Genomic DNA, 9,856 nt, shown 5'->3' with positions numbered 1-9,856 from the left:
TCTCTCTCTCTCTCTCTCTCTCTCTCTCTCTCTCTCTCTCTCTCTCTCTCTCTCTCTCTCTCTCTCTCTCTCTCTCTCTCACACCACCCCCCTCCCATGACCCCTTCTCCCCTTCACACACACACACACACACACACACACACACACACACACACAGAGTCTGGCTTACCAGAAATCTGGGCAGAGGTCATTGAGACCATCAAGGGATAGGAGATTATAGCCCTTGTGGGCAGAAGTAGAGGGTTTGCACACAGTGTGAGCAGAAGGAACTGGAACTTGGTCTACCCCACCTTGCCTGGTGGTCTTAGGGAAGTCACTGGACCCCTGGGAGTCTACACAAGGCATTCCTAGCCACCCCGCATGGGGTCTTCCTGCTTCACCCCAGACCTGACCAAGACTCAGGAAGAAAGAGGCCCCAGCTCTTGCAAGTGGCCAGTCCCCATCCAGATGATGCAGGGGGGTTGAGTCATTGTGCAGCAGAAAGAGAGCTCAGGCATAACGTCAGACATGCCTGGATTCACATTCTAACCCTGCTGCCTGTGAGGAAGGACCCCTGGCTCCCAGAGCTGCGGTTTCTTCATCTGTAACATGGGAATGATAAGGCTAACAGTAGTTCACATTAGTGCTGTGTATTTCATTTCACCCTCATCACCACTCTCTGAGGGTAGGTGTAATTTACCCATGGTAATGTCTACCTTCCAGGGCTACCATTTGCTTGTTCATTCATTCCAAAATACCTTCAGGCTTCTACCCTGAGCCAGACACTGGGCTCACTGCCACAGGTCCAGTGATGAGCAAGATAGATGGGGCCTGGACTCTTGCAGAGCTGAGCCCTAGCCCCGGCCAGGGAAGGCAGAGAAGTAAACAAGCATGCACCTCACAGACCCCTGGTCGGGGAGCACAGTGAGCAGTGACACTGTGGATGGTGGCAGTCACCCCAGCCTTGAGGGGTTGGGAAAGACATCTCGGGGCTAGTGCAGTTAGGTGAGGCCAAGGCAGGGATGGAGGAACCAGCTCACCCAGTGGCTGTCTGTGGCTGTGTTGAGAAAGCAGCCAGCCTGGTCTTCCCTGTGCCTCTCAGTTGCCTCATACCAGCTCTGAATGCTCTCAGGCTCCAGCCCCTTAGCCACTGGATGTGCCATCCCTGCGGTCCCAGTGGCCTTCTGAAGACCTGGACCCAAAGAACCATTCTTCTGAATGAGCTTACAAGAAAATTTGTCCATGCCATGCCCTCCCTGTTCAAAGCCAGCATGGCAGAGGGGCTTTGGTGGAGGGAAGAGAGACAGTGTCTGTCATGGGATGCATCCGCCTTTAGGTGGCAGAATGAAGCAGGGTTTGCAGGCTTGACTCCTCAGCTCTCCAACCTCACCTTGTCCCCCACCTGCCCAGCCTCTGGTCCCCAGTCCCGGCTCCCCTCCAGCAGGGAAACCTGACCAGGCTCCACTCCCCACATTCCTGGCTCCTTCCCCTCCCTGGGAGGCTGGCCTTGTCACCAGTGCCTCTCTGCTGTTTCTCGTTGCCCACACAGAGGAGGCACCAGGAGGGGGGAGCAGAGCTGCTGGGGAGAGCTCCGAGGAGACGTGCAGATTCATTTTGAGGATTCATAATGCCGCATTTACACACCGTCCTGCCTTCAGAAATTGGGCTGGCAGATGCCTGGTCATGCTGGCAGGGCTGTGGGTTAACGCTTCGGATTTAGCTTATATCATTTCACGAGAGCTTACGGCCTTTACTGTGTTTTTTACCCAATCGGTCTTTGGCCCCAAAGCATCCTAGACCATCGTGCGTATGTGTGTGTGCCCAGGCGGCCGAAAGTATGTGTAGATTTTCAAATAAAATAATACCTCTCTTCAGATGCCGTGCACATTAAATATTTATCGGCAGCAATTTGTATGTATATATTTGATAAATGGACATTAGGAAAAGATTGGGGGGTAGGAAGTGAGACAGGGAGGCAAGGAGGCCTGAGAAAGCCCTATCCCTTTGTCCTACAATTTCCCAAAGGTTTAACCTGGAGGAGAGGAGAGGAGGGAACTGGGGGGGATGGTCCAAGGCTGTGGTTACCAGTTTGATCCCTGTCAGGAGAAGCCAAGCCATTTTCTTCTCCAGAGCTTTGCCTGACTTTGGCTTAGAAGATATCGAAATGAAAGCTCAGAGGGAGGGGAAGCAGGGTTTAGAGAGAGTCGCTGCGTGTCATTTGAGCGCTAAAGAAACACATGTCCCACGTCCCAGGTCCTGGAGAAGGGACCCCATCCCATTTGCTCAGCCTGGGGTCGCCGTGTGCTCAGCTCAGACGTAGAGGCAGTTTGGAAAGGTCAGGCAACCCTGCTGGTCCCATGTCCAGAGCCCCGACTCACACACATGGGCAGCGCCCCCTTGACCTGCCCAGGCCCCCCAACCCGAGCCTGGCTACTTGTGTACTAGGCAGGGTCCTCCCCAGTGCATAGTTACCCCACAGGGAAGTGGGGCCCCATGGGGGCAGAGAGTCTCTAGCTAGTTGCAGAGGAACTGAAAATTCTCCATTCACATCTCCAGCCTGATTGTTCCCTCCCTGCCCTGCCTGATGGCCCGGGCCTGGGAGGAGAAGGCTGCCCGTGCCCCTGAGCTGACACGTGCGAGCGTCTGCGTGCCTGCATGCACTTGTCTTTTATAACCCAAAGGGATTTACGTGTGAGAATCAGTCCTGCCTTCCCGACCTCCCTTGCAGGCCTCTAGTCTTAAACCCCTGTATCTTGCCTTTTGTTTCTAGCACCTTTGGGGAGTTGAAGACGGTCCGCCTGCCAAAGAAGATGACCGGGACAGGCACACACAGAGGCTTCGGCTTTGTGGACTTCCTCACTAAGCAGGATGCGAAGGTGAGACCATGGCTCCCTTCGCCACCTGTCCCAGCCTCCCCTTTCCAGGACCCGTTATAGGAGAGGCAGCCAGGCCTCTAACACACACAGAGTCACCTCCTCATGCAGGTGTTCTTTTTTTGCCTTTGATTCTGCTTAATGTGTACAACATCCTTGGAGAAGATCCTGGGGGTTTTGTATTCGGAGGAAGGAGCAGTTTCTGTGTCCCCCTTCCCTCCCCCTGTTTCATGTATGCAGGAACCTGGGACATAAACTGGGGATGGGAAACAAATGGGTTTCCCAGGCCTCTCCAAGTCATCAAGAAAATTCCTCAGTTCCGGTGGCCCCCTGGGGTAGGCAGCATGGGAAATGCCACACAGAACAGTGTGGAGAGGGCAGAGCACTTGGAAAGGAGAGTAAGAGGCACCCAAGAAGCAGCCAAGGGAATGCATCTTTCCCTTCCTTTCTTCTGCTCATGGCCGGGGGTTCTGTTTTGTGCTGGTTGTCTGTGAGGGCAGCCCCGGCAGGTGCAGCTGCATGGAAGCGTGTGTACCGAAATCCCTCCAGGCTCCTTGAGAACCTTTTATTTTTGAAGCAAGGCAGCATCTCCAAATTGGTTCAGTGCAGCACAGCCAGGCTTTGCTCCTGCAGTGGGTGCTGGGCCCAGCCGCCGGTGTGGGGCAGAGGCTGTGTGAACAAGGGCCTGGCTGTACCCAAAGCCACTGCCCTCGTGGCACTGAGCTCCAGGTCAGAATCCAGAAGGAAGGTGGTGGCAGAGCTGTCACAGTGGGCTGCCTTCCGTGAGCTCTGCCCGCAGGCGACCTGTCCCCTCTCAGCCTCGCTGTTCCTCAAGGCTAAAATAAAGTGACAGGGAGGTCTCATTAATGGCTGGGATCCCCTCCACCTCTGACAAGCTGTTCCTCAGAAGAACAGTGAACATTTCCTGGAATCACAGCCATTGGGCTTTAGCAGGCTGGCATCACAAGAGACCCAGGGTGTGGGTCAGCTGTGCAGAACCAAAGGTGGCAGCTCCGGGACACAGCTGCGGCCTTTGTGGGCCCTGGGAACACACACAGGCAGAGAAGGTGCACTGGGACCCTCAGAGAGCCTCGCCAGCCACCTTTGTCTCTGAGTCTTGAGCTCAAGTGCCTGTTTTGTTGACACATGGCCATATTTGTCCGGACATCTGCTCCTCTCTCCTCCTGGCTGGCAGCCTTTCCCTCGCCTCACGTCAGGGACAGCAGGGAACCCACCTTGCATGCAGCAGGTCACAGCCCTCACCCTCACAGCGGGACAGGCACATGGTGCCCTGCATTGGCTCAGGGCAGCAGCGGAGGCCTGCCTTTCAGAGCTCCCACCCATGGCAGCTCAACCCACACTGGCCTTCCCTGTGCCACAGTTTTCTCATCTGTGAAACGGGAATGATGGCTGCGCCCCACTCCCAGGGTTACAGCAGGTGATGCATGGGAGACACTGACTCGGTCCTGGCATGTGGTGGGCACTCGATACTGGTACACCATTTCCTTCTCATTGCCACCAGCCTGGTTGCCTTCAGAGCCACCCTCGGTCCATGGATTCATGCCCACATGTGATGCTCTGTGGACAGAACAGAGTACAGGACAGCATCTTTTCTCCACTGCATTCCACTGAGCTCTGGGTGTCTGAGGGGATTGGGCAGTGATGGTGTAGACGTGTTGTCATCTATCTTATATCAGAGTTCCAGTAGGAGGCTGTGCTTGGAGGAGAAATGAGGGATTCACTCTCTGCTCCTCAGAAATGTCTCTTACAAAGACCAGTGCGAGAGCTTGTCGTTACAGCACAAACTTCAAAGCCAGACTGCCTGAGTTTGAACCCCAGGGCTGCCACGAATCTCCCATGTGACCTTGGGCAAGTGACATCCTTTCTGTGTGCCTCAGTTTCCCCCCCTCATAACATGGTCATAGGGTTTTCCATATTTTCATAGAGTCATCGTGAGGTTTGAATGGGGTGATGATTTAGAACAGGGCCTGGCTGCTGTGTACTGGCTGTTGGCTGTTCTGAGGAGGTAGAAGGCGGCAGTGATGGCAATGGTGATGGTCTGAAATAAGAAAGGGTTTTCCCCTTCTTATTTAGCCACCCACTGGGCCTCTTTTCTCACCCATCCACTGGACCTCTTGTGATGCCAACCTTTAAAGCCCAATGGGTGCTCCTCCAGGAAACGCTCACTGCTTTTCTGAGGTACAGCTTGTCAGAGGTGGAGGGGATTCCAGCCGTTGGTGAGAGCAGAGCGCAAAGGCACTGGAGCCCCTCACTGGAAGCCCTCTTTCAGCACCCAGAGGTTCATGCCGGGTTGACACAGCCCTTGGGACATGGAGGGTCCAACCAGGGCGGGCCGTGAGCCCTTTGACATGTCACTGTTGGCTCAGTTTTGCTCGTCAGCTTTATTAGGACAGAAGGTGGACTCCCAGGTAATCGGGGCAGTGCGTGCCATTGAGGAAGTTCACCTAGCACCCAGGGAGCCCGTGCTTGCCGCCCCCGGGCCCGGCTGCGGATGTTCATTCTGAAGCCCAGCACAGCCCTCTAGTGATTTATGGAGGTGGCAGCTCCTCCGCCTCCATCCCTTGCCTGCCTTTACTCCGGGCTCCGGGAGGAGAAAGGGCAGCCGAGGACAGCACAGGCTCAACTCACAGCCTCTCAAGGATTGGCCCTTCTCCCTGTCAGGCGGCTATTTCTGGCCCCTCCATCCCTGTAGCAACTCTTCCCTCTCCCACACTGGGGCTTGTGCCACGGAACGCGGTGGTCTTCCAGGAAGGAGGAGCCCATCACAAGCATATCTTTCCTGCAAGGATCCCTTTGCTCTTTTTATTTCCCGGGGAAGCTGCCATTGCTTTCTCCCTCCCCAGCTCCAGGTCTGTCTGGAGAACTTGATTGTCTTCTGAGTGGAACATTTAGCACTCTCCACTGCCCCACAGAATCGTGCACACTGCATATTAGTGAATAGGATTCTGAATATTGTAAATATCTAGTTAGCTCGAGGGTGGGCGTGAGTTTGAAGAGGGAGAGCAGTACTGCCAGAGACATGGAGTCAAAAGCACTGGTGATCTTTTTTATCTCAGCAGAAGGAATTCAGTGAGAACCCAGGGCTGGTAGAGGAGCCTCCATGATTCCAGCCTCTCAGGGCCAGCTCCCATGCATCCTCCCCCTGTCAAAGCTCTTAGGGAAGGAGACTTCCTTCAGAAACCCTTCCCAGGGTTCATTTCAACCCTGACCCACTCAGATCCCCCGCCAAGGGCACAGATCCCATTTCCTGTCGTGGCACCCTCAATGAAGATAAATAGTCGCCCCCTGCGTTGGCATCGGCCGCCTCTTGAGCCAGGAGGTCTACCCCAAGCAATCCTCAGATGGGAGGAAAGAAGGGAGGGATAAGTTGAAAAGAGGGGGCAGCTCAGCTCATTGTAGAAGCTGAGGCTGGAAAAGGAATGGAGAAATGAATGGTTTCTGGGAGGGGCCAGTGCTGCGGCTTGAACCCCGGTATCTCGACTCCCAGAACAGTGCTCTTTCCCCATCATCCATCAGTCCATTTGCCTGCTGGCAGAGGATAGAAGAATTAAGGCATCCCCTCAACACCACAGTCCTTGCTGTGGCCCTGAGCACATGCCGTCTCCACTGTCCCTGAACTGAGGGGTTCTGAGTTGTCTGACCTTTCTCCATGAGACCCACGTCCCGCTGTGCATATCCTCGAGGGCTCTGTGATATCCATCAAGCCCCTTCTGGGTTAAGCACACATACCCCCAAACTGGAAAGAGAATCCTAGCAAGAGACTCCTCGAAGGCTGTTGTGGCAGAGCTCAGAGTAACCAGGCAACTGATGATAATAGCAAGAGGCTCCCACGAACGTGCCGGCTTTGTATGTGACATTCACCGCACTCGCACTGCCCCACCCCAAGCTGCGGCAGCCTCAGCATCAGGCGGGAGATTTGCATCCAGTCTCCCTCCCCAGTCTTGCTGAGCATTTGCTTAGCTCCAGCACTGAAGCCACCGTAGAGCCCTATGAATTGATGGGAAGCCCAGACCCTGGTCTGTTACTGAGCTGCTCCGGTGAACCTGGGGTGGGTCCTGACCATCTGCCCTCGTCACGGGCCCTGGTGACCAGAGGCCTGCTCAGAGGAAGCAGGATCGATGAGCTGGCATATTCTCCCAACCTAGGACATTCTATCACCCCCTGATGTCCCAGGCAGTAAATGTCAGTCCCTCTGAAAGTGCTGGTGTTATCTAAACCTCCAGGTGTGATGATCTGGCATTTCTCAAGAGCCTTCCCCATGTGTGGAGGGAAGCAGGGGACAGAGGTTGATGGAGGAAGGAGAATGGGGGTGGTATAGGAAGTCAGTGGTCTCCTGGGAGGCCTGGGTCTACACCGTGTACACGGCTGTCAGTTGTGTTATCAGTGCCACGCAACCAGGGGACCACACAACCTGGAAGTTTCTAAAAAGGCAATATCTTTGAGTTGATAAAAACTGTCAACTTCTGGAAGCCTGTCTTTGGCAGAGACAGTGCAGGACATTTGCATATATAAGTTTTAATCCTCACGGGACTCTAGGAGATAGGTGATAGGAAGCCATTTGATGGCTGGGGAAACCAAGGCTCAAAGGGACAAAGCTGCTTACTCAAGATCATATAGCGGTACTTGGCAGAGCTGGGAAAAATCTAATTCCAAAGCCTGTATCCAGGGATTCCTCCTCCCTTCACTCACTGATTTGCTGAAATTCTGTGTGTCTCCACACCAGGCTGTGGGTACCGCCTCTTCTCCCTACCATGCCCACCATCTCTCACCCAGCCCTGACACCTCACCAAGGAGAAGGACTCTCGAATTAGAGGGACACTTTGGAGGAAGGCCAAGAGATTGTCCCTTAGAACGTCTCTTGGGAACAAGTCCAGAATGAAATCAACTCCTCCCAGCCCCCAGAGGAGGAGTGGGCATTCAGTGAGCTGTCCCCACTAGCGCACACTACCATGCTGCCTTCCAACCCTGCCAATCCCCAGGAGTAGCCTCACTGAGGAGGCAGCAGCCTTTCACCTGGGCAACTGTACTGGGGACTCCCTACCAGGTGCACTCATCCCCATTGGCTGCGTGGCCACCAATAGCCATTGGGATTCCAGTTAGAAGCCGCCACTTCCTCTCTCTTTACCCAGACCAGGCTGGTCCTGGAGGAAGAAAGGAAGGGCACCACGGAAGGGGAAGACCACAAAGAATAGACTTGCAGCCCAGAAGCCAGAATATTAATTTTCCCCATGCAATGCGCCTTTAATTTTTCCCTTCCCCAGGCCTGCCGTGCCTTTGTACTTTTGCAGTTGCAGCTGTTTTTATTTGCCGCCGCTGCTGTTGTTTTAAAAGGTCTATTTTCACATGGAATGTTATCCAATTAGCAGAGCAATGTGTTGGCTTAAATAAACACTTGGGGGGAGCCGGCTGTAGGGAGACGCGATGGTGGTTGGCGTTGGCAGGCAGAGCTGTTCGCACTGTGGTAAACAACCACAGCTTTCATTGTAGGGTCGCACCAGTTAATGTCTCCTTCCTCATTTCTCACTTTTCCACTCTGCCAAGGGTGGGAGTAGAGGAAGGGATGTGGAAGGGATGTGGATATGTGGCCCAGGCCCTCCCCAGCCTGGGGGAGGCCAGTGTTTTAGGAGAGGCTCCCACTGGGCCTCTCGAGGAATATTCTGTGAACCTACTGTCTTCACCTGGCAGATTCCACCAAAACAGCACCTGTAGTGAAAGGGAGCAATGATGAGCAAGCCGGACAAAGCTCATTAAGGCAGGGATAGCATTCCTCCTCACCGGGTGCCCAGCGCGCCCAGCACAGTGCTGAGCCGTGTTGTGTGCACAGTAAACAATCGCTATTAGATTGTCAGTGGCGTGCATTCAACACGTTTGCTTAAACTGAGTGCAGAGAAGGAGGAGCATGCCGCATGGTGGTTAGTGTGGCCTGTGACATCAAGCGGCCTCTTTGCAGCTGTGCGAACTTGGACAAGGGACTTCAGATCCCTCTAGCCCAAGTGACTCGTCCCCACACAGGCAATAATAAGGCTCCCCTTGAGGCGTTTGTGAAGACGAAGCAGAATGTTGCGTGCAAAGCATTTAACACAGGCTGTGGCACGTGACACCAAAGAAGTGAGGGTGGCTGAGTGTTCCTCTGGGACCCTGGGGATCAGAGGTGCTGCAGCCTGAAACCTAGGTGTCCATTGTCCTGTGTGTCCCAAAGTGTTAACCGGAAGCAAATTCAGGAATTAGAGTTTTGTCTCCACTTTTCTGTTCAGGTGTGCATGTGACGTGTGTGTGCTCATGACTCTGTTGTAATTGTGGGCTTTTTGCCAAGTTTTCTTCAGCAGAGCCCAGGAGGAATGGAAAGTGTGTTTGGATCCCGAGCTTACATTTCAGGGTAGGCTCGGCCAGCACACATATGTATGGGCTGAGACCTGGGATCAGGACAGGCTGCCCTCCTCAGACTGGCAGGTGAGCAGCCCTTGTAGCCAAGATGCAGTGCCAGGACGGATCCCTCTGCTAATTGTGTCCCTGGAGCTTCTGTGTGGATTGAGGCCTGCACAGTCCTACAGAGATGAGAGTGAGAAGGACTCAGGTTCAGACGTCCTCATTTCATATTTATCAGGCAGGCAGTACTAGTCATCAAGAAAAGGTAAAACTCCCAGCCAAGTTGACAGCCTTCCTCTCTTTTAACAGCTTTAAAATAATTTTTTTTTTTTTTTTTTTTTTTTAGACAATCTCGCTCTGTCACCCAGGCTGAAGTGCAGTGGCACGTTCTCTGCTCCCTGCAACCTCCACCTCCTAGGTTCAAGGGATTCTCCTGCCTCAGCCTCCCAAGTAGCTAGGATCTCAGGCGTGCACCCCCATGCCTGGCTAATTTTTGTATTTTTAGTAGAGACGGGGTTTCTCCATGTTGGCCAGGCTAGTCTCGAACTCCTGGCCTCAAATGATTCCCCCCGCCTCGGCAAAGTGCTGGGATCACAGGCATGAGGCACCGCACCTGG

General features: G+C 54.0%; 1 protein-coding gene across 1 annotated transcript in view; it reads left to right on the top strand.

Moving 5' to 3' along the window:
* RBM19 (RNA binding motif protein 19) overlaps nucleotides 1–9,856 on the top strand; it is a 143,374-nt gene that overhangs the window by 103,678 nt on the left and 29,840 nt on the right. The window contains exon 22 of the mRNA XM_017847347.1: nucleotides 2,750–2,855. Within this exon, the coding sequence (XP_017702836.1) occupies nucleotides 2,750–2,855 (106 nt within the window). The remainder of the gene's footprint in view (nucleotides 1–2,749; nucleotides 2,856–9,856) is intronic.

Source organism: Rhinopithecus bieti, unplaced genomic scaffold (assembly GCF_001698545.2).
Source record: "Rhinopithecus bieti isolate Rb0 unplaced genomic scaffold, ASM169854v2 scaffold_26532, whole genome shotgun sequence".
In the NCBI taxonomy this organism is placed as follows: Eukaryota; Metazoa; Chordata; class Mammalia; order Primates; family Cercopithecidae; genus Rhinopithecus; species Rhinopithecus bieti.
The sequence above is the reverse complement of the archived record's forward strand: the minus strand, read 5'-3'. Positions and strand labels throughout refer to the sequence as shown.